General features: G+C 33.4%; 1 protein-coding gene and 2 long non-coding RNA genes across 7 annotated transcripts; 2 read left to right on the top strand and 1 right to left on the bottom strand.

Moving 5' to 3' along the window:
- The first annotated feature begins 6037 nt into the window (after nucleotides 1–6037).
- Nucleotides 6038–8457, top strand: LOC129896850 (uncharacterized). Its single transcript, XR_008768059.1, has 3 exons — nucleotides 6038–6625; nucleotides 6823–6904; nucleotides 8383–8457. It is a non-coding gene; the product is annotated as an uncharacterized LOC129896850 (long non-coding RNA).
- LOC129896851 (uncharacterized) lies at nucleotides 8362–15962 on the bottom strand. 2 transcript variants are annotated; one of them, XR_008768060.1, is made up of 3 exons: nucleotides 15817–15962; nucleotides 9108–9178; nucleotides 8362–8648 (listed from the first exon to the last, which is right to left on the bottom strand). It is a non-coding gene; the product is annotated as an uncharacterized LOC129896851 (long non-coding RNA). The 2 variants fall into 2 exon arrangements; XR_008768061.1 differs by lacking the exon at nucleotides 15817–15962 and adding an exon at nucleotides 9300–10720.
- A 655-nt stretch (nucleotides 15963–16617) lies between these two features.
- LOC129894110 (probable protein phosphatase 2C 8) lies at nucleotides 16618–23845 on the top strand. Of its 4 annotated transcripts, XM_055969634.1 has the most exons (10): nucleotides 16620–17316; nucleotides 18068–18176; nucleotides 18338–18374; nucleotides 18508–18552; nucleotides 20056–20108; nucleotides 20619–20780; nucleotides 21366–21449; nucleotides 23082–23171; nucleotides 23270–23317; nucleotides 23430–23845. In XM_055969634.1, exons 1-10 carry the CDS (start codon nucleotides 16856–16858, stop codon nucleotides 23541–23543), a joined length of 1203 nt encoding a protein of 400 aa, XP_055825609.1. In that variant the 5' UTR covers nucleotides 16620–16855; the 3' UTR covers nucleotides 23544–23845. The 4 variants fall into 4 exon arrangements, 3 of the variants coding, with proteins under 3 accessions (XP_055825610.1, XP_055825611.1, XP_055825609.1); XR_008767618.1 differs by having other exon boundaries at nucleotides 16618–17316; nucleotides 23035–23317; nucleotides 23430–23530; XM_055969635.1 differs by lacking the exon at nucleotides 23082–23171 and having other exon boundaries at nucleotides 16618–17316.
- The last annotated feature ends 1504 nt before the right edge of the window (nucleotides 23846–25349 follow it).

Here is a 25349-nt window from a genome sequence, read left to right as displayed (position 1 = left end):
AATATGGTTGGATAAGTTACTAATCAATTCCATTTGAAGACGTAGCTGATTCCTATAATATTGGGTCCTTGGTCAAAATTCAAAATCATGCTATACTAATTCAAAACAAGCAAACAAAAAATCTCAAAATAAATAAATAAATAACTTCCTGAAATAAAAAAAAGGTAGATATTTATCAATTTATATATCTTACTTTGTTTTTAGTCAATTTTAATAAAAATATTTTTTTGTTGATAATTTCTTGATTTCAACTTTTTATCTGACATATTATGAATACAAATTAATTAAAGGATGTTATAATAGTACATTCTACATTATTTATTTAAACTCAAGATTTAAAAATCTTCTTATTTTTTAAAACCCCTGTTAATTCAAAACGAGATAACTAAATTGAAACAAAAAAAGATATCTTGTCTCGAGAAGTTTTTTGTGCTATGTATTAAATTGAGAAAGACTATTTCATTCGCTCTAATATTACATAAATGGCCCTTATTTCGAGATGTTTTCGATCGGGGCTATGCACTACTAATAATGATGAAACAAAGAAAATAAAAATATTAAAGTTACTTCTTAGAGAAAAAATTAAATTGATAATGTAATAGTGTCGATTTAAAATTTAGAATAATGTCATGTCAATAAAGATTTATATGGTTTAGCCCCAAAAAGGCAAATGGGGATCAAACACCAAAATATTTCCTCCACAGAAATGGCATTACGTGTAGAAGTTGTGTGGATCATAATATTGCTGTTGAAACAGATTATTCCAATTATTTTGGTTTCTTAGAATCTAATGAATGATTGTAGGAAAAAAAATTCTTTTAAAAAAAGAGTAGGCAGTTGAACAAGATATTATTGTTGTGGTAATGGACATCCCTAAATACATTTGTTTTAAAACTCAAAACCCTTTAACTTAATTTGATGACAAGGGTGGACGTTCTGGATTGAATATGAAAACTTCGATTTGAGTTTTTGATTCTTAAACTCAACTAACCAATATCCAAATTCAATCTTTCGTTCGTTCGAATTAATTGATTTTTAAAGCTTGATTTTAAATTAATCAATTTAGTTATTTTGAATTTTGAGTTTATAAGTTGAATTTCTTCTTCTTACAAAAATGAACATATTAATAAAATATTCATGTAAATTTATCTTACTAATACTTTTTTTCATTTCCCATTACAATCATCCAAATATATGTACCATCCAAACACCATTATTGAGAAAATTCCTAATCTAAAGAAAACAAAATATATCATATTCAATCAACAACACTACTCAAGCCTTATAAACACTGTGTGATATAAACATTATAAACTATGCTTCCTCGAGGAAGCAATTTCACCACTCTTAGAACGAAAGTAAAAAATACAAGAATAATAACTGCATAATAATTAGAGTTAATATCTCAAAAAAGATCACTCAATTTTAAGAATTTATCTAGCAAAATTACTCAACTTAGACCTTTGTATCAATAACATCACTTTAACAAAAATTATCATTAATTTTTTTTGGACATAACAAGATAAATTATTTTTTATGCCATGTATACATTAATGAAGTTTAATTATAAAACTTCTACTAGAAATGTGATGTGGCAGCCTTAATTATTAATGCATTGCTTAATTAAATAGGATTTACACACTAAACCAACATTTTGCCCATGATATATATCCAACCCAGGAGCCCTTATTTGTTGCTTAATTAAATGCATTAACAACTAAACTCCATTAATTTATACATGACATAAATAATAATTTATTTGGTAATGACAAAATTTTTGTAATGATAAATTTAGTTAGGTAATTTTATTGATATAAAAGTCTAAATTGAGCAATTTTATTGATACAAAACAAAGCTTAATGACTTTGCTAGATAAATTTAAAAGTTAATGACGTTTTAAAATATTAACTCATAATAATTGGCACCACTCCTTAACCTAGTAAAATTGACTGATTTAATAGGATATTGGACTTAAAACATATGGACTGATTTAATAGGATATCAAACTTTAAATCAGTCAATATGCTTTGAAGTGTTTTCTTTTTCTTTTTTTTTCTAATTTTTTTAAAAACATATTGACTGATTTAATAGGATATTGAACTTAATATTGGATATATGAGCTCATAATTTAATTGATACGGATAAATACAAGGTATAATTTTCATGTGGATATTAATAAGTTCTTCTAAAACCAAGATCAATCGTTCCCTTAATGATTAAACATGACAAGCACCAAACAGCCCATGTTTTTTCCATTGTTGCTATAAGTTTTTGAGTGACGTTTCTCCTAAAATTTTAAGTCTATTATGTTTTGTCATTTTTATTAGGATTAGTACGTGTGATGTGATGTATAAAAGTAAGGATTAATATGTTTAGTCATTCATAAGTACTATTTAACATCATATGCCTACACGTTACTTTATCTGTTTTGATTTGTATGTCTTAATTTGATCGAACATATTGAATAACTACATATAATAGTAGCTGATAGTCAAATTTAGAATTTCAAAACACCATTAACCACATTCATGATTTAGTAAAATATTATCTCTAATTAATTTTTTTAAGGGATATATCATATCAAAATGAGTCAAGTAATATGAAAAGAAAAAATCAATATTGTCACCATAGAAAACAAAGATTTAATTAACAGTATTAATTTTAACCTATACCCTTACAGTAAATATATGATAAATAAATAAAAAAATGTAGTGGGAAAAAAAGTAGTGCTAAATAAAGATCAAAGAATGATAAATAAATAAAAAATTAATCAAATTACCATTTTAGTTAATATTTTTTAAAAGAACGTAAAAACACCTGATAAAGTAAAATGGATGGAGAAATATTATTAGTTGTTGCAGTCCGTATCCCAACACGACTTACCTAGTTATATGGAAAGTAAAATTGAATCAGATTCCCATATATCCATTGTGCTTCTATAGTGGAACTTCCTTATAAAGACGAAGGATAATATCATTATACCCATATCAGACCGCCATTCAATATCTACTAGAAGATCAACGGTATTTTATCGTGAATCAATAAATATATCTAAAGAAGACCAGACATACAGACTACAGAGGCATAACCAATCTTTGGTCATATTCCAATATTCTTGATCCGCACAAAATAAAAGCTATAAATATCCTGGGCCATACCTAGTAATTATTTTTCTGCATCAAGAAGATATATATAGCCCCACAGTGGGATCAAACATAATTAATGTATTAAGCTGAGGGGTTTTGACAAGTATTTATCACTTGTCACACTGCTTCATTTACGCCTTTATTTTTGGCTGACAAAAAAGTTTCGGTTGGATGGAGAAAGGCATGTGCAGGTAGAAGTTTTCTCTAACTTGCATGGCCCCTCGATAGCAATTTTCACTAAGGCGTCGTAGTATTCTTTTCTACGGATCAAATGTTTTTATAGATAAATTTTATTTAATTGTGTTGGTTAATCATATTAATGTTTTCAAAAAAAAATTCAAAAATTACTTGAGGCCAAACGCTTACTAAGAAGGTACGAAAAATAAAAATGTTGCACTTAATTACCCTTAAACGGCTGAGCCAACATCTAGTTTTTATTTAAGGGATTCGAAATTAATGCAATCCGTCCCAGCTCCATTAAAATGCAAATAATTCCTCATCACATAAATAAAGAGAAAGTGCGCAAATATTCGACAATTCGTTATGATGGTAGTTTAGACATTTATTCCACAAATGTGTCTATATTCATCCATCTGAACAGCAGGACCATATCAGGGACAGGCAATGAGGCCAGGATAACTATTTATAGTTCCTATTTATGTGGCCAAGATTTCCATATTTGTAGTGGATAGATTACTTTATTACCCTTTCTTTAAAGGATATAATCAAATTAAACAAGATAAGGTTATATAATTTTAGACTTGAAAGAAAAAAGAAGCACAAAGATTCTACAAGTACATTATAGCTTCTTGAATATAGTTTTGTCACCCCCTAACAGAAGGGGAGCGGTTAATATCGACGCCTTAAGATTCTAGCTATGATGGCTATGAAATATGATACACTAGGATTTAGGTAAATCTCATATTGGAAAGAAAAAAATAAAAGTAAAGAACAATAAATAAAGTAGTTAGTTTTATCTTTTTGATAATTTATCAATGTATTAGTCATACGTGGGTTAATTAGTCTTTCTATGTTGTCGGCTGTATTAAACAATACATTAATTGATATATTAATTTACACGAGGATTGAATTATAAATGATTTCAATTACAAATCAAATATTAAATACAATTAGATGCTATTGACAAAAACTACTTGTCAAGATGAAGGATTGATAGACCAACAATCTTTCAAAATGGGATACTTATGGCACCTTAAAGCAAATCTCACATCTTATCATAGAGAGAAAAGTGACGTGCTATATGATGAGAGAGAAAGTTCGTATGTTACGCACACTTTTGGACTATGAGCCCGTTTGGATGAGCTTAAAAAAAGTAACTTTTATGTATGAAGTGCTTTTAAAACTTTGAATTGCTGAAAGTTATTTTTATAAATAAGCAGTTGAGTGTTTGGATAAAAGTGCTTATGATGTGAATTTTAGGGTTAAAAGAATAAAAAAAGATAGTTTGAGAATTTAGTTAAAATATAAGGGATATAAAAGTAATTTTCATGGTCAAAGAAAATGACTTTAAGCACTTTGGAAAAAAAAAGTTAGGAATCCTAACTTTTCATTTTTGACTGACTTTAAGAACTTTATGGCTTAAAGTCAGCATTAGACAAACACGTCTAAAAGCTAAAAAAGGGCTTTAAGTTGGTTTTGACCAACTTAAAGCCAATCCAAACGGGCTCTATATATAATTGTGTAGCTTAACGAACAGATTTGTGTAATCTGTTGAACAAAGAAAAAGCAATACAGTATATGTTATGTATGGGCTTAAGCTGCGAGTTAACCAAATTAGAAGAGAAACACGAACATGGAATGATTTCATTACTAGTCTGTTTGGCCAAAGCTTTCGACTTTTTTTTCTTTTAGATAGGTGGTGTGTTTAATAGAATTGGAAAAAAGACTTCTCTGTCTAAGCAATATTTGAAATCTAAGACAAACATAAATTACTGCTCTAACATTGGCATATTTTAAAAATAGTTCGTCAAACACAGCCTAAAACTATCCAAATGTACTTTTCCGAAAAAACCTTCTGACCAAAAAAACTTGTCAAAATAAACAGATTTTAATTTAATCAAAATAGGCTATAAATCCAACTCTTCAAAAGAGATTGAATGCGGGTTTGGCCCGTTTGGGGATAAAACGCCGCTTCAGAGTGAAAGGGCAACATTTGCAAAATTCTCAAAGTAATCAAACCACTCAGTTCTCACTAGGGTTTAATTGCTTTATTTGTTCTCTTATAATATTTTAATATGTAATAATTTTTTTTTTATAATGATTATATATAACATATCAAATAAAAAAAAATGTCTTTTCAAAAATATTTTAACAAGATTTCTAATGAGTTGATTCGGCTGCATATCGACCCAATTCTTAATGGACTGAAATAAATTAGACCTAATAAATGGACATGTCAATAACCCGTTCAATTTTGAACAGGTTGAGCTTAATTTTAACATCTTAGTAGTAATTTTAGTACTGTATTAGTTAAGAGCTTAATAGCTCAGTTAATTGATTAGGTATTGTTATTACTAATTAGATGATAAATATTATTAATAGGATGTGCATTGGATGGATGCCGGCCATTGAAAAGGAAGGACGTTTTCAGAGGCGAAAGGCCATGGGGAGATACCGTCATGGATCTCCAATCGGGGAATACCTGCCAAATTAGTTTGTCTGTCGCTTTCTTTCATAACAGAGTCGTTATTCCCGGCTGGCATAGAAGTCTTCGCCTGAACTATTACCTTATCGAAGAACTCAATTCTCCACCTAATAATTCATTCCTCCCCTTGGCACAGTGAATATGCATTGTTAACCAGAAAGAAAGAGAATTTAGGGTTATTAAGTGACGGTGCATTTACAGTGAAAAACATCTATCTATAACAGTAGGGATAGAGAGTAAATAGTGACAGGTAGTGGCCGGGGGTACCCACCCACCCTGAATTGATTCAGTCTTCTCATATTTTTATTTCTATAAATAGGCCCCCTCCACAAATTAATTAATACTTGTAACCTCCCCAGCCCAACCCAAAACTTGCCCTATACTACCACTTGCCTTCTTTCTGTGCATTAAACACTCACCCACTCAAAATTCATTTTTTTTCCCTCCTGCAGCAGATTTTTTGCTGTTAGTATTAATTAACAGTGTATATATGTGGGTATTTGAATAGTGTGAGGAGGAAGAGGGGAAAATGGAGTTGACAGAAGATAGAGAGCACATATGATGACATGCTGCTGCTAAATCTCAAGTCCAACAACAAAGCATTTCATTTCATTTGTGCTCTCTATGCTTCCGTCATCCCCTGAACCTACTAATTTTCCTCCTCCTCCTAAATCATCTTGTTCAATTTTAGGTTTTCTTGTAAATCCTTATATAACTTCAATAAAAGGAGAGGCGTGGGGGTATAGCTACCTCATCATTCACCCATAATTAGATCTCTGCACTGATCTGATTTATATTAGTACTGTTATTTTATGTATATATTCTCTTTGATTAATTTGTTTCTAGCAATTAATATTTACTGCTTTCTGAATTTCCCTTCCACAAATCAGGTCCAAATTGTCGCTTTACACATGCTTTGAAGAGTTCTGAATTTCTATGATCTTAACTTTAATGTTAATTTAGTGTTATTAATCTATGTTCTTATCTTAATTTTGTGCATCTAATTTGCAGCTATTTTTGAAACTGATCGTTTGAAGGGAAGTCTTTGGAAGGGGATGTTTATGAACCTACCAATTTTGTGCCTTTAATTAATGTAATCTCTCTCTCTCTCTTTCTCATGTATTACCATTGCGGCACCGGATAATTTAAACTTCCTACTTTATGTTAGAACATAAATTTATGTATAAAAATTCACAAAATTGCAACTGAATCCATAATTTATTCACTAAATTGGAGTTCAAAATTATTTCATCCTACTTATAGATGCTTGAAATAATTAAAGCTGGTAATTCTTGGAACAACTGGCCATATAGGACGTGAAAAAGGTCAATATAATGTTGCATACTTAAAACGATCAAATAAATTTGATTTTCAAAGAAGCTTATTACATTCAATTCACACATGAGATCTAGGCCTCAAGACTTATTGGATATCCAATAATATATATATATATATATATATATATATATATATATATATATCCAAAACTCTAGTTATGATTGTTCATCTAACTAGATGAAAGGCCGGGGTTGATCTTATTTGTCTTGGAGTTTCTATGAGCAAAACAGATAAGTCTATTCAGTTAATGAGCAGATTTCAGCTGATCATTACTCAAGCTTAATGCATAAGTGTGTTTAATTATGTGAAGAAGAAACATGAGAGATAAGAATGGATTTTGTTTACAAGTGGGATTAATCTTAAAAGAGGAGGAGGACAATTTCTCATATCCATGGTGGATGGGGATTTTGTCCGTATAATTTTGGGCAATTCTTACCTCATGACTTGGTTTTTAGACCTTTTCTTAACTCATACCCGTGGTAGATGGAGTTTTGGTCCACATGATTTTGGCCAATTCTTACCTTATGACCTGATTTTTATACCTCAAGTCTCAACTTCCCCCCCCCCCCCCCCCCCGAAGAACCATCACTAAAGGTTGTGAGCCTTTAGTGTGTGGGTTAGGCTCGACCCCGATCATGTCTATTCCAACAAAAAGTTACATTTAGAGGGGGATACCTACACCAAAATATACAGAAAGGCTGAGCCTACATATATGATTTTGGACAATTTTCACCTCATAACCTGGTTGTTAGACCTCGAGTCTCGACACATATCAGTGGTAGATGGGAATTTAAATTAACTCAAATGTACGTTTAGCCTCTTGAGTCTTGACTCATATCAGTGGTAGATGGGGATTTGGTTTATATATGATTTTGGACAATTCTTACCTCATGACCTAGTTTTTAGACCTCGAGTCTCACACATATCAGTGGTAGATGGAGATTTAAAGATTTAACTCAAATGTAATCTACAATGAAAACTGCAGTAACTCACGAAAATAGTTCCTACTCATGAAATGCAAGAATTAAAGATATGGTCTTTTGGTATATATGTCTTATATTAGAACTAGAATTTAGGATATTCTCTATTGCTAACTGATTCTATTTGGTTCATCTTATCTATAACTAAAACGATTCTACTGGAATTTGTTATAAAAGTTGTTCCAACTTGTCAACGTGTTTTTCAAGATTTCAGTAACCAATACTTGTCAGCAATAGTTTTATCACATTTTAGGGCCACCAAAACTTGACCACTGGGAATATATGGAAGAACTAAAAGCAACTATCTTAGATTAGGCTTCAACAAGACATCATATAGATAAGATGGTGCGTTGTGTATTCTGGAGAAACTGGAGGAATCAACATCCAAGAATGATTGGACTAATTAAGTACCTTCATTTATCAAGAAGAATCTTCAATTTCTGTTGTCAATGCAATACTTTGTTCCTGTTGAAATAGTGATCCCAGGTTCACTCATCATGGTCCGCAATCGAGTCAATCCTTCAAAATGTAGCAAGTTGAATTAAAGTATATACTTTATAAAAAGATATGTCTATTGGAAACAATCTCTACCTCACAAAGATAGGGGTAAAGTCTGCATACATCCTATCTTTTCCTAACTTATTTGTGGGATTACAACAGGTATATTATTGTTGTACTTCATAAAAAATTGGATGGGAATGTCACGACTCAAAACCGAGGTTATGATGGCACACATCCCAAATTTCATCCCGATGTGTAAGCCTTAAAGTAAAACCATACGATACTCCCAAAGGAGAAGTCATGCCACAAAATAAATAAAAGCTAGACACAAATGAAATATCCCAAAACTTGGTGACATAAGTGTAAAAAACATCTAGTACAATGATCGAGTCTGATATACATCATAAGTCTTCGAATAATAGTAAAGACTGTAAATAAAAGCTAGAAACAATGGCGGTCCGAATTCCAAAACCTCACCACTAATCTGAATGATAAAATATCTGCGAGAGAAGAAGATCAACCGACACGCGGGATACCCTGACTAGGATCTGCATCAAAAAGGGACACAAAAGTAGGGGTGAATACAATCTACATGTACTCGGTAGGTTTAACTGACTAAGTATAAGAAATTAATCAAAAATTATGAAATAAACTAAGGAACGCTTCTACCTGCACGCAGAAAAGTCCCACTCCGGCTACGCTTCCGCCAAATTATATAGAACGACAAGAATAAAGTAAACACATAATTACAGCTTAATATCATAATTAAACAGATAGAACAATTATCACATGTATCAATGCAATGCACTGCACTATGATGATGCAGTAATATGATGATATGGTGGGATCAAGGCCGTTGCACAACCTGTCGTATACACCTGCTAAGTTGTGCTACTAAGCAGGACCAATAGGGGTCTCGAAGACCATATACCTTGTCACAATCTCAAATATATCAACTACCTCACCACCCAGCTTGTGGCGAAGGACTCGTGATACTAATATCTCTTTCACTCGCCACCTACTCGTGGTCAAGGGATCACAATGTATCCACTACCGTGTCGCAAAACTGCCTCGGTCAGGGACTCTAGATATAAGGATTTAAAGGTGTTACATTTCTTTCTCAAAAGAATTTTTACAGATCTCAACTTCCCAATGATCGATGATAATATGAATAAGGATGAATGCATTCACATCATATAAGGCATGGAGGTAATTTACAACTTAATATGTAAAACAAGGTTCAAAGTTCTCAAAACTTAACCTAAGCATGATATTCACCCTCAATAGAGGGTAATGGGAAGGAAATGTCTCAAATTAAGTGTTCATCCCTTACTCAACAATATTTCAATACTCAGGCATGCTCAAATCCCCCAACTCAACCCCTCAAGCGGGCATTACAAGTCAAATAACATCTTCACATCTCTAACACAGTTAAGTCATGGGTTACACAGTCTCAATCACAAATAAAATATCACATAAGGCCCCCACACAGGCTACACAACACATATAAGCCCCACACGAACATCACAATATCAATTATCAGTCCCAAACTACACTACGAACTCATCCCAAAGTCTACAAAATAGAATTTGACTAATTATCCTGACTCAGCCCCAAGAAGGATAGCCAAACCTACCTCGATAGCCAAAACCGCACTCGAACACCTCCACCGGATGATCAACTCTCGAATTCAATGCCCAAAATGACAACCCACTATCAAGAATGAAATATACGTGTCATAAGGAATCCAATGACACCCATATTGATGGGTTGAATGAAATATACGTGTCATAAGGAGTCTAATGACACTCATATTGATGAGTTTCGAAAATGGGGGTAAAACAGTTCCAAAAATTGATAATTTCAAAAAGGATCGAATCTGAAAATTTCTTGCAAAATCATGCTCTAATAAAAAAAAGGGCAGCCCGGTGCACTTAAGCTCCCGCTATGCGCAGGGTCCGGGGAAGGGCTAAAAAATCATGCTCTAATAGTAATTAGAAACTAATAGTTGAAAAACCCACAAAAATAGAGTTCAAAACGAGTTAAAAATCACTATTTTTCTTAAATTCGGGTTAGAGAACAAAGGAGAAATTTGGGGTTTGACACTAAAGATTTAAGAGTTGAAATCACCCAATAATTAACGAGAGTAGAAGATTTAAGGTCAAAAATTCACTTACCCAATACTTTTCCTCGAAAAAACCTTCTCAAATCGCCTCCCCAAGCTTTAAGAACTCAAAATGGTGAAAAATAGAGGGTTTTCCGACCTGTACTGTTTCAGGTCTAAAATGTTCTCCGCGAACGGGGACATTTAACTCCGCGAAAGCATAAAAGGGAAAAGCTGCACACTGCGAACACGAAAAAGGGAAAGATCGTGCTCCGCAAATGCGAACACACTCCGTGAACGCAGAGAAGAAAGTGTGACTGCACCAGATAGCAGTCCAATACTTGAGAAAATTCCCCAAACGAACCCTCGAAATTTGTTCGAAATCCCCGTACACACAAACCATATATGCACTCTTACTAAATTCGGCGTTCCGGACTCAATGGAACTATTGGAATTTGAAATCGAGATCTCCTTGACCCGAAATTCGTTAAGTTGCAAATAAACTAGTTTCGACACTAGAAATACCCAAAATACCCTTAGAACCTCTAAAAACTACAACGAAGTCATTTCTAGCGTTAGAATCACCCCCGAAATCATTGGAATCTTCAATCCAAGTCTCTGAACTCGATTTGTTGACCAAAGTCAAACTTAACTCTTTTAAAACTAACTTTCCAACTTAAGACCTCAATTTCACATATTAACCCCAAATTTGTTTCCGACGACTCTCTTAGACTAATTTTTACATTTCGGAGCTGATGGAACTGATGGAATCCCATTCCGAGACTTGTAGCTTCGTTTGGTCCCGAAAATCACTTTTTCACAACTTAACTCTATAGAACTCAAGAATTTGCCCATTTCACTATCTATTAAGACTTTTAACACATTGAACCATACAAACTAAACAAATAATACTCGAAATTACTAATAATAGAGGTAAAATGGTAATTTCGCGCCAATTTCTGAAAATGACCCTTAAGGTCATTATAGGGAAGTACATTACTATGAAATGCCATGAAAAAAATCCATGAATGTTATTTTTGCTCATACTAGGAATGATTTTCACTTATAACAATCATAAATTTAAAATTTGTACTTTATAAGTATCTACATTCGTGGGAAGATCTCCTACCTAGCTAGATGTTTTATGCAGCAAGATTTAGGTATTAAACAAGGGATCTTTTGGTAATAAGGAAAGAAAAAATTATTTGAGGATAAAATGTATAATTATTTTTCATGTTTGGTTGAACTTTTCATTCTGGTATGGGCAATTTTGACATTGTTTTTTTTTAAAAAAATAATCACAATCATAGTTGTAAACAACAAATTTTCGAGCCGAGAAAAATAAATAATCAAGATCGAAAAATTGGAGTAACAAAGATTAATATTTGATTTCAAAATGTAGTGTCTCTATGATAATCCTCTGATTCTTCAAATAATATGGAATATGTTGAACTTGAATTTGATTTAGAGTCAAGGGCTTGAATAGCTTGATCTTGAATCTTCGTCTTTAAATTTGGATTTGAATTATTCGTTACGAACATTTGTATGGTTATGATGAAATAATAAATATAAACAAGTAACTTGATCTTGAACTTTTTGATATTTTCCTTCGTTCTTGATCTTGAACTTGAGCTTAAATTTGATTACTTGAACTTTGTAGCGTTATAGAAAATTTGTGGCCTTTGATCCACGAGCTCTCTTCTTGCTTCTTGTTCTTTTTAAACCTCCCCTCTGAGAATAATGAGGACCCCTATTTATAGTTGTAGGGAGTGGTATGAGGGTGTGATTTGATTGGTTGGTTTAAACTGACCAATCAGATTTCTTTGGTGAAGAGCTTTAATTTGATTGGTCAGAACATGTCACATATACACGTGGCATTATTCTAGTGACTCATTTAATTTGACTTAGATTGCCATATAACTTCAACACGTGGCATGATTTTAGTGGCTTATTTAATTTGATTTGGATTGCCACATAATTTTGGCATATGACATGATTCTAATGGCTCATTTAATTTGACTTGGATTGTCATATAACTTTGACACGTGGTGTGATTTTAGTGACTCATTTAATTTGACTTAGATTGCCACATAACTTTGACATTTTAGTGGATCATTTATTTGACTTGAATTGCCACTTCATTTGGACTAATTTCTTGAATTTAATATAGTCTAAATTAATTTACGAATTTAAATTCAATATAATTCTAATGTTTATACTACAATATGAAATAACAATTTTGAAATTACTGATCACAGAATAAACCAACTTCTTGACATGTTTATCCTTTTTCCAAAATCCTTCTCTCAGTCTTTTAAGAAAAGCAATGTTTAAATAAAAGCGGAAAATGTTAAGTTCACCTTTAAACCATACAAAATGAAACATATTTGTTCTATGTTAATAATTAGGGTGAAGTTTGTCTTTCTTTTCAAAGAGTGAAAGTTTAAGCACCCAATGATACCACGTGTCCCGAATTAAGGATTAATTTTTTTAAGCAACGGGAACATTTGAATTTTCAAATAATTTAAAGGCAAATTTGACCCTTCTATTGCCAAACACCTTTTGATTCTCCTTTCTCCTTTGATCCCTATAGAGGGTTATATATCCCCATTGAAATGTATTTTACATTGTATGTTCAATTTGTTTAGTGCATCCCCTTCTTGTGGTGGAGGTGGTAGGGAGAGAGAAAGAAAACAAGAAGTGCAGTGACGGTAAAGGTGAAGGTGATAATGTTGGTGGGGAGAGACAAGGAGGAATAAAAGGTGATTAATGGAAAAGGTAGTGGCGGAGAGAGAAAGGAGGAATAGAAAAAAATAAAAATAAAATTAGGGAGAGCAGTTAAATTTGCCCTGAACTATGTGGAAGGTTTAAACGTGCTCCTGCGCTATGCAAAAGGTCCAAATTTGCTCTCCATTTTTAAAAATAAATCCTTAATCGAAGGACACCTGATATCACCGGATGATGACTTTACCCTTTGAAAAAGGGCAAACTTAGCTCATTTTAGGACACATATATTTGACCCCAACTATATTATTAATGAGGAACAAATTTGTTCCATTTCACAGAGAAAATAAACCAAATGTCTACCGATGAGACACAAATACATTCTTATTCAATGTAGAAAATTAAAGCGTACTTAAGATTATCTAGTACGGTGAAAAAACAAACACGTGATTTATATAGTATATTCATTTTTAGTCCGATAAACCAAATATCTACCTATAACTATAAATATCTTGTCATTATTTAATTCCGTGTTATAATCCTTGTATTATAATGCTAGTATAACTTGTTCACACACCAAAGACCTATAAGATTTTTGACTTATACTACGCAAAATAATTTTCTCTCTATTAGTGTCATATATATCAGTTACAGGTATCTTTCGACTAGTCTGACTGAATAAAGATTTTTCCACTGAAAGTTTGGAGAAAAAAACAGTGTACTGTGAGATAAGGAGGAATATACAACTGGGTATGTATTGATTGGACGATGATGGGGTCATTAATGTTACTAAATTTAGCATAAACAACCATCTTCTTAGTGGGGAAGATTCTTTAACATTTGAGCTTAAAAAGAAAGCAGAATAATTAATGACATGACAAAGAAAGGGGTCATTTGACCAAACCACTAAAAATATGTTGTTACTTCTATCGACCATTAACTCGAAATCATCTTTAAAGTTGGTTCACAAACTCACGTACATAGCTCAAAAAACTGAGGGGCCAAAATGACGGGCAAGATCTAACGAGGGCAAGTCAAGTAGATCTAACACACTTTAATTTGAGCCGGACAAGATATTGAGATGAGAATGAGGTACACATGATATTTGAAATAAATTACACATCAAAATGTGAGAGGACACTTATAAGACATAACACAAATTTATGATGGGCACATTTAAAGTTCTATGTGACATACAAATCTGTGCAAACTTAAAGGTCCAAAACGTAGAATAAGTGACATGGACTTGACTCTTAACAAAAACTTATCTTTTAAGTAAAGTTAGCATGTCGTTTGTCGTTTGGTAGAATGCATTAGAAAAAAATGCTAGAATGCATTAGAAAAAAAAAAGCATTTGGTAGAATGCATTAAAAAAAGTAACATATGCATTAATGTTGTGTATTGTTAATACTTTATTTGATCCACTTTTTCTATATACTAATGTTATAGTATCTATTTTGGTATTATTCAATGATTAAATAATACATGAGAAACTATAGTATTATCAATGCAAATGCAAGAAGTTTTACTGCATACATTAATATGGTTAAAGGCATATAATAATCCCTGAAAAAAAAATCCACATCCTTTCCTGTACTTACGGAAGGTATTTTTATAAATCTTTTTTTAGAAATTATACAAATGCATATTATTTTTAATATAGCAAACTAAACACTATTCTCAACACTACAAATATCAGTATAATTAATATCAATATTAGTAGTGTCAAGATTATTAATACACCATATTAGCACTATTGTTATATACCTGTTAAACGACCCCTACAATTTTAGAGCTTGATTTATTTTTATCATTAAAATCCAAACAGGCTCTTAGAACGCATTTGAATTGGCTACCAACGTAAAATCATTTTATGCTTAAAATACGCTCAAAAAATAATTAAATTTATTTAGCTTACTTATCTAAAAGCATTTATAAATTGAAAATAACTTATAAAATTAAAAAAAATAAGTTGGAGTTACTTCAAACTTATTTTTTTTTGACGAGTTATAAGAAGGTGTAAGCTTTCCGCTGAACAAGCACTTAGTCCAAAACTAGTTAAACAGTAGCCTCCTAACGCGTAGCTACTCCAGTCTCCAGTTGTGTCAAAAGGTAGGTGGTATCCGACAACTTTGATAGTGATTTTTGCAGCTGTCATTGAAAAAATGCCGTATATTTTGACCCAACTCTTTTGACTATAAATATCTTGTGGTTGCTAATTCAGAGAAGGCCATTATATATTTTATACTTAAAAAAAAGGAAAAGAAAAAGGTTTTACCATTTTAAACTAAAAAGAATAACTAAGAATCGGCATATATCCAACGAATATAATGGAAGGAATATTAATATTTTTCTGACCTGAAAAGAAGGATTGAATCTGGAAATTAAAGAGGCTCAATAATTTAGCACAAGGATATTTGCTCTGCTTCTTTTGTCACTTGCAATTATATTCGTCATCAATGGGGGAGGCTGAATTAAGAAGGAACCCAAAGTGAGAGATTGATTTGAAGGTTGGAATGTTTTTTGTACTATTTGTGTGGACAACACCAGAGTTTATAGGGATTTCAGTGAAACGCATGGCCAACGCGTCTCAATATCCACTCACACGTGGAGCTTTATCCAACCACTTGCTCACTTTTTCTTCTTTCTTTTTTTTTCCCGGGAAAAAAAACAGCATTATGTTATTTCATGTGAACTAATATATTTCATGCGCCATGTATACAAAATTGAAAGATTAAACAAGTACAAATATTTATAAATGAAGATAAAGCTATCTTGCGAATTAGCTATTACTTATGAGGATATATAAAAAATTGATGAGTTTTTTTTTAAATATTAATATTTATATGTTTCTCGAATATGAAATGTGCTAGCTCATAATCTAGTAAATTTTTTTATATCTTTCTTATATAATTTTTTTTGGAATTTAATTTTTTCAAATTGAGTTGTAAATGATGCACCGACATTGCATTTGAAACAAATTATGAGGTAACATGATGAAGGTGTTTATTGGAAAAAAATAGACACATCTTTTATTTTGCACACATTTTTCAATTTCTACACATCAAAATCTGCACATTTGTTGAATTTGTCTATATATTTTCCAAATTCTGTATTATTTTCTACTCATCACAGAAAAAGGGATTCAAATCAATCCAAAGTTAATTGTAGGAATAATAAATTAGGAGTTTTGACTGGTTGATGATAGGAAAACTAAAACAGGTAAAAGATTAAATATATATATATATATATATATATATTAGAGAGAGAGAAAATTGTAGTAATTGAAGCGATGTTAACGAAGGACGTTTTTGGTTAACTTTAGGAAATTAAAGGATATTTTCGGTTAAGTGGAATAGTATAAGGGTATAGTGAAAGTTGAGCTGAAACAAGAGGGATGAATTTGGTTAAAAATTCTACCAAAGTTTCATGTAATTGCCTCTTTCTGGAATCGTCCTTGCTTTCAGTCGCACTATCCGTTTTTGCCTCAAACTTTATCATACACCATTATAGGTTTCAGTCTCTGTTGAGCTACCGATTTACTGGATTCCGGCCGTTGTTCATCTCGAAAATGGCTGAAAGTTCCGATTCGATATCACTTGATAAAGAGAGTGTCAACACCACCGCAAATAACAAGCGCGAAGCCCATTCTGATAGCTCCGATTTCGTAACCAAGAAGTTGAGAAGTAGCGACACTCAAGAGGAGCCAAAGGCTGAAATCACTGTCCCGAAAAATGGAACTGAATTGTATTTTGAAATAGAAGCTGATGCAGCTGAGGATAAGGGTTCCAGGCACACCATGGAGGACGCTTCCGTTGTTCTTCCTGATGCCGGCCTCGAATTTCCCGGGAAATTGAGGTTTTTCACTAACCCTAGTCTCCAAATAAATTTTTGTATTTTACATATCGATTAGCTTAATGTAGATAGGGTTTGTTTGTCACTCTGCAGAGCTGGTTAATTGATTTTGTTGAGGGAGATGAAAGAGTTGTCTTACGAAAGCAGTAGTCTTTTCGTTTTGGCCTTCTATTTTGCTATTTTCTCTACCTGTTCTTTAGAAGATCTAATAGGACTGATAGCTTTAGCTTAGAACAACGACAACAACTACAACAATCCTGTGTAATCCCATACGTGGAGTCGGAGGAGAGGTAGTGTGTATGCAGACCTTACCAGAGGTTGTTTCCGATAGACCTCCAGCTCAAGGAAAAGCAGTTCGGAGAAAGGAATAATGGAAATGAAGAAGCCATGGCAAATCATTTCGAAAAAGAACAGTAGCTGCAATAAAATAATATGACAATAGAAGTATAAGAAACTATAAGTAGTACAGAAATCGAAGAATAAAAAACTATAAGAGTAATATTACGCCTACTAGGATGGAAGGATAAATGACACTACCTACTAACCTTCTACCCTAAGTTGTATTCTTAATAACCTTCTATCGAAGGTCATGCCCTCAATAAGCTGAAGTTGCGTCATGTATTGTTTAATGAAAAATATAAAAGAGAAATAAACAAATTTGACATGAATTTGAAAATGATGTACTTTTTGAAATCTGATTTAATACTCTGCTAGGATTTTTGAAATTTTCCTAACCATGTTATTTCCTTTATAGATGTGCTCATTTTGCAATATATGATGGGCATGGAGGTCGATTAGCTGCTGAGTATGCCCGGAAGCATGTGCATGCCAATGTTCTATCTGCAGGCTTATCACGTGAGTTGGTGTGTTTGCTTAGTCTTGTTAGTGTTGGTCTAATATTTGTTGTGACCATTGGTCAATCATCATTTGTTGCATAGTTTCTGTTACTAGTAGTGCTTACTTTCTATTTTGTTTCTGTTCTCTGTACTATGTAATCATTGTCATTCTTTGAATGAATTTGCAGTTGGATGTTAAAGCAGCCAAAAACTCCATAGTCGAAGGTATGGTACTGGGCTTCCTTGCAAGATATGAAAACTTGATATTCTTGCTACTTAGCCTGTTTCAATTGATCCAACTATGATATTACTCATGGTGGATTAATGTATTCTCTTTTCCATTTTTCATATCTATCAGGATTTAGGAGAACTGACGAGTCTCTTCTTCAGGAAAGCACCAAAGGTATCCTTTTTCTCAGTTCAAACCTTTTTTCTGTATTCCTGGTTTCCTTAAAAGTTTCATCAGGAAGTCCTTTTTATCTAATTTGACAGCAAGATGATTGAATGTAATTGTGATTTTTGTTCTCCCATTCAAGATTTGTATTTGGTATTTGTAAATTTCATATTCCGAAGATATTCTGCTTGATCCCTGTATCATTTATTTTCATTGAGAAGGAAAAGCGGCAATATGTTTTCATGGCAGTGGTATTTGGTGTTGGTGATGGCCTGAACTGTTTCTGATATTCCTCATGATGGCCTGGTGGTAATGATGTTGGTGATTAAGATTTTGAAAAACAAGACTTTTGCCTTGAGAAAATTTGGTTGATTGGAATTCATTGCGATCAGTGCCGTATTTGGGGTTATTACTGTTTCTACCAGTGATATATTGGATTTGGGGTTATTGCTGGATTTGAGGCAATCTCACCTCTTTCTGGAAGGTTCAATTGAGTGATGTGGCTACTTTCATTTTTGATGTTTTTGTTCTGTTCCAGCTAGCCTGTCTAGCTAGTGGCACTAGAAACCTCGAGGTCTACACTAGCATCAATTCAGTAGCAGCAAAAACTGTTCATTTTTCCAATCCATTGTATTTGCTGTGTCATTCACATCTAAATCCATTACTTTTAAATGAAGCATTAGTATATATTACAATATTTACATATTTATCATGTTTTCTTGTGTTTAGGAGGGTAAAGAATGATTGGCTAGATGGTCAATCAGATAATTAGAAAATGATATTGGTTCATTTTCCTTCAGAAATGCTAGTGAAAGTTGATCATTTGTTTGAATTGCCACTACCCAGACTCTGTACTTTTTTAAAAAAAATTTAATAGTCAGCTCGGTGTACTAAGCTCCCGCTATGCGCAGGGTCCGGGGAAGGGTTGGGCCTAGGCTTTGTATGCAATACTAAAATTATAAGCCAATGGTTCAAGACATTTCATTGGCAACCTGGTTGTATTGTGGATTGACAAGGTTTTACTGCTTAGTACTTTTGGTTTACATAAGGATGCTACTAGCTAAGTAAAGCCGTAAAAGAAGCAACGGTGACTTTCTGGTTTTCGATTTCACTTTTGGAATACTGAGCTAAATAATCTTGACTTCTTTTCAGGGTTTTGTTTCTCCGGAAGACATTCTTTATCTCCTTGTTTAACCTCTTCTTATGTATTTTGCTTTTCTGCCCAGTCTGTACGTTTCTTCATTTCTTGAAAGCATTCACCTATTTGTATCTTTCATGTTTGAATGCGTTAAAGGCTCTTTCTGATATCACATATCTGGTATTTTACTCTGAATTGTAAAATGTTGTCACTTCTCTGGTATTTAACTCTGACTTGTAAAGTGTTATCACTTCTTTGATTCATATTCCAATGTTCAATCTGTGTTTGTATTTGCCAAGGATCTACAGCTTTCCATTTTCTTAGTTTCTTTTAAAAGTTGATAACCTACTTACAGTTTTTAGATGCATTGACAGGTTGTTGGCAAGATGGAGCGACTGCAGTATGTGTCTGGGTATTAGGCTCCAAAGTAAGTTTGATCTTATAATTTTGTATGTACTCAAATTAGTGATTGATTTTTGAGCTCTACCATGATTCTCTTTCCACACCGTTGAACTTGTTGGAATGATGGTTTTGGCATCTGAAGCATATACAGCTTGAGGAACACTCATAGTTTAAGTGTGAGTCCATCAATATTAGATTGGTATGCTTACTCTTTCTCTCACACACAGACATGTAGAAGTGTATATCTAACCCTTTCTGGGAAAACTTATCTCAAGATACTTCAAATCTTGGTGCTTAAGCTTTTGTGACATAGTGTGTAGTCCCAAAAGAGTCATTTGGATGTTGAGCATTAAACCAAGTACCATTAGTATCTTGGTAAAGTACTTCCTTTAATCTAAGTTGTCTTCGTGTAAAACTTACTCTCCAAATAAGCTGCAGTGCCTCACAAATATGTATTTTCTTTCTTATCAGTTTCATATTGACTCCCAGGGATTTGCATTGAATATTTAATGAACTTTGTACAATGTCCGATTAGGTGTTTGTTGCTAATATTGGAGATGCAAAAGCAATTTTAGCTCGGTCATCTCCTACTGATGGTTCAAACAACACTTCTGATGGATCAACTCCCATAAAGGCAATAGTCTTGACCAGGGAACACAAGGCTATATATCCTCAAGAACGTGCACGCATCCAAAAAGTAAGCATTAAGCAATGAATGCCTTTTGAATGCTTAAACAATTTCTCATTTTTGTAGTGGTGCTGGATTATCAATCTCGTTTTTTACTCTTAAAGACTGGCTAGAGCTTGTCTAGCTTATGATAATTTGTGAACCATTCTGATCAAATGATTAGATAATGATTCTGGATTTTGGTACTTTCAAACTGAATGTGTTCCACAATCTTTGTCCAGATATAATCTCATATAATAGCACTTGTATGTGCCTTTCAGATGGAGGTAGATAAAAAGGATCTCGTTTGGCAAAAAAATTAGGTGATTTCTTTCCATACCCAAGTTTTGGTAGGCAGAAATACCCAATACCTGTGCTGGTGGGAGGTGACAGGTATTGAGTGTATTTAGTCGTGGTGCTTGCAAGTTTTCCAGAAGTTACTCATTAGGGAGTAGTGGCCAGATTGGTCTGTTATTTCTTTCCTAAAAAAATTCAAGGTTACTATCTAGACAGACCAAGTAGTTCCAACTAATTTTTTTTGATAAATGCTTTTCAATCGAATTTTATTTGTCATGAGTTGAACCAAGTAGTTCTCTCTCTTCCATGGTCCTGCAGGCTGGAGGATCTGTCAGTTCTAATGGACGATTGCAAGCGCGCCTTGAAGTTTCCAGAGCTTTTGGAGATCGGCAGTTCAAGAAGGTCTGTGTGCTGAGATTAAAAGTATCTCTTTGTTGACTAAACCTTTTCTTTTTCCTTTAATTTTTATTGGTGATTATGATGACTATAATTGTTTCTTTCTGTTTATCCATATTGCAAGTGATAAATGTGTTTTGTATGGTTTTATAGAAACTTAATTGGGCATCCTAAGAAAATACTTTTTTTAACTGTAGCTGCTCCATATTTGTCATTTTCCTATCTCCTGAAAGGTCTTCATGTACAGAGGAAGGTAAGGGGTAAGTCTGATGGTGCATTTGCTACATATACAGTTCATTAATCATCAGCAAAGTCGTGTACTCCGAATATTTTGGCCTTGTGAGATCCAAAAAAACTCATGCCTTTGCATCCGGTGTTTTATACCTGACATTTATGTTGTATTCATTCTACATAGGCGTCCATGAATTAAGCTGTTTAAAAGAAGTGATCATTTGAGACAGGTGATAGATTCATTTGTTTCTCTATCTGTCCATTTTATCTGACAAACCTTGATTTTGGGAATGGATGAAATGACCTACATCTACACATAATATACATAAATGTGTTTGAGTATACTGAATCATCAGAAGCTTCAGGAATTTCAAATTCATTTACTTATCAAAATTCCAATGTTTTAGGATGAAGTGTTTTCCACTTTTCCTCATCAGACTTCGTAAAAATAAAGTGTTTTCCTTGCCTTACCTTGGCGTAATTGGTAAAGTTGCTGCGATGTGACCAAGAGGTCACGGGTTCAAGCCTTGGAAACAGCCTCTGGCAGAAATGCAAGGTAAGGCTGCGTACAATAGACCCTTGTGGTTGGGCCTTCTCCTGACCCTGCGCATAGAGCGGGAGCTTAAGTGCGCCGGGCTGCCCTTTTACCAATGTAAATATAAGTCCAACCTCCATAACTTTCTTGCTCAGTCTGATCTACTTTATTTTGAAGATCAGATCTCTGTATATTCTCAGCATCATTTGTTTTGTTGGAAAAAGTTAAATGTTGTATTAGATGTCTGTGTACTGCTGTGGTGCATGGGTATGGGAATGAGTTAGGCAATGATATGAGCATTAATCTCTATTTGAGTATACCAAAGCAGAAGTTGATGTAGGATCTGAAAAATCTGTTGTATTTTGGTCCATGGGCATGGAATGAATACATTTGGAGGTAATTTGAACCTTATCCCTATTGGCTGAAGTATCTGCTGAGTGCTGCCTACTTAAGCATATCTTGTCTTTTTAGCTGAAAGAGCTTGACATTTTAAGTAATTTCATAGTAGAAATGAGCTATTTGTCACATTATTAAAGCCTGATTACTTAAAGTCAGGCTTATGTGGCATTGCTAAAGTTTAAGGTCTTTTTATAGAGATGCTCCTTTTTCTCAGCTGTTATTTAACCTGTGTACGTTTAAATGAAGAATGTCGTAAAAAGCTCCTGTTATGTAAAATATGGCCAAATCGCAACTTATCTCTTCTTCATTAGTCTTCTGTTGCTTGAAGGAATCTGTGGATGGTGGATTTTCATTTACGTGCATGTGGCTGCTCGAATATCTTCCAGAGAATTCAATAGATGATTAAATTAATTGTTGAACATGCAGTTAATGGTGTATTCCAGCTTTTTCATGTGAAGGAATTCAATATGCAGGTTGGTGTCATTGCAACTCCAGATGTTCATTCATTTGACCTTACCGAGAGAGACCACTTTATCATTCTTGGCTGTGATGGCTTGTGGGGGGTATCTTTGTTTTTTTAATTGTATTCATTCTTACAAGTTACAATCACTATGCTTTGGGTGACCTACCCGGGGATGTTATTTTTTCCCTATGATTGTAGGTTTTTGGGCCAAGTGATGCTGTTCATTTTGTTCAGAAGCTATTAAAGGTATGTCTCCACCCTCTTCCTCTCACCCCTCGAAAGTTTAGTCTCCAAAAGATTTGTACTTTGTGACTGATTTCTGGTAGCAGCTTGCTAAACCTTTGCATCTGTTTGACAGGAGGGGCTACCTGTGAAAGCTGTGAGTCGCAGCCTTGTGCGAGAGGCAGTCCGTGAGCGTCAATGCAAAGATAACTGCTCCGCTGTTGTAATTGCTTTTAGGAAAAAGCAGTAGAACTCCAAAATTTGTTCAAAAAGAATCTTAGAATCTAGGCAACCAAATCTGGTCTTGTTCTTGGGTTCATGTTTTATGACGGGGTTGTATATTTTGCTTTCATCTAATTTAGTTGCAGATTGTACGGTTCAGATCGAGGCTTTTGATCAAGCTCTGTAATTTGTTGTAAGATAGGGCAGTCTTTGAAATCTTTTCCAGCACAAGACATATGTATGAGCAAACCTTCCAAGTTGGAATATTTTTATACGACTACTTGAACGTTTTGGTGGAAATTACAGAAAATGTCTTTATTTATGTATTCATTTTCACTTTGCAGAGCATCCACAAAAGAACATTTTATCAAGTTGATACCTAAAAATAGATTTATGAGCAGCCGTAAGAGATGTATGTTTGGGGAACAATGAGATTTACAGTCACTTGGTGATCGGTGAAAAACGTATGTACTTTTTGTGTAATATTCTCATTCATGAACCATCTTGGTTAACTGTCCCAGATTTTATTTTATTTTTTGGTAAGAATATTCTTTTTTCTAATCTTGGAATCTCTTAATAAAACCTACCTAATCTGAAAAATCAATAATAAAGATAACATGGGTTTTGTCTACTGACTGGAGATTCTCCAAGGACAAAGTATGATTTTGGTTGATTGCTTGTGAAAAGATTCTATCTATCAAAGGTCTTTGCGGTTGCAAAGTTTATTTTGGTTTCATTAGATTTCTTAAATTGATTAATAGTGTACTGATACTGATTGCCAAATGATATTGTGGACGTCAATTATCAGTGTCAAAACAAACTAGTGGTAGTATATTGCAAAGTTGGATATTTTATCATCAAAAAATTAACCAAATGAAGAACCACATGGGATCTTAGATTCCTTTTCTTTTCTTTTAATCTTGTGTTATAAAACACACTAACTTAATAATTAATTAGACAGAAAGATAGTGTATGAAAGGAAGAACGGAAAAGAGAAAAGAGGAATTTGCCTTGTATATATATCTGTGTGCATCTTTCAATGCCAAAAACACAAGCTATTTATAGATAGAAAAAGTTACAAAGGAAGAAACAATAGTGGGCAAATTGCCCACTTTAAGTGGGCCCCACACAACACTTGCAAGTGGACATCCAATTCATTGTCCATCTTGCTTTTTAACACTCCCCCTTGGATGTCCACGTGAAATGTGTATCAATAAAAACTTTACAAAAATAATATACATAGTTATTCTGAACATCCATGGATGTTGTGCCTCGTTAAAACCTTACTAGGAAAAATCCAGTGGGAAAAAGCCTAGTGAAGGAAAAAGAGTACACACATCTGGTAATACGCCTTGAGTGCTGCCTCATTAAAAACCTTACCAGAGAAAACCCAATGGGACAAAACTTTGGCTAAGGAAAAAAGAGTACAACGCGTATTTTGCTCCCCCTGATGAAAACACCACTTAATATCTCGAAGACGACGCATTCCAATTTTGTATTTCATTTTCTCAAAGGTTGAAGTTGACAATGCTTTGGTGAACATATCTGCCAAATTGTCACTTGAACGAATTTGTTGGACATCTATTTCACCCTTCTTTTGAAGATCATGAGTGAAAAAGAATTTTGGTGAAATATGTTTTGTTCTGTCTCATTTGATGTATCCTCCCTTTAATTGGGCTATACATGCAGCATTGTCTTCATACAATATTGTTGGAGCGTCTTTTGTCAAAGAAAGGCCACATGTTTCTTGAATGTGTTGAGTTATTGATCTTAACCAAACACATTCTCGACTTGCTACATGAATGGCTATTATCTCTGCATGATTTGAAGAAGT

Source organism: Solanum dulcamara, chromosome 7, assembly GCF_947179165.1.
Source record: "Solanum dulcamara chromosome 7, daSolDulc1.2, whole genome shotgun sequence".
NCBI classification, from domain to species: domain Eukaryota; kingdom Viridiplantae; phylum Streptophyta; class Magnoliopsida; order Solanales; family Solanaceae; genus Solanum; species Solanum dulcamara.
This window is presented reverse-complemented; position numbering and strand designations above follow the sequence as displayed.

Bases quoted from the DNA above. Each gene is read 5' to 3' on its own strand.
- LOC129894110 (XM_055969634.1), top strand. From the start codon at position 16,856: ATGAATTTGGTTAAAAATTCTACCAAAGTTTCATGTAATTGCCTCTTT. The intron at 18,177-18,337 runs GTGTGTTTGCTT...ATGAATTTGCAG, and splicing joins CAGGCTTATCACGTGAGTTG to TTGGATGTTAAAGCAGCCAA. The intron at 23,318-23,429 runs GTATGTCTCCAC...TCTGTTTGACAG, and splicing joins TTGTTCAGAAGCTATTAAAG to GAGGGGCTACCTGTGAAAGC.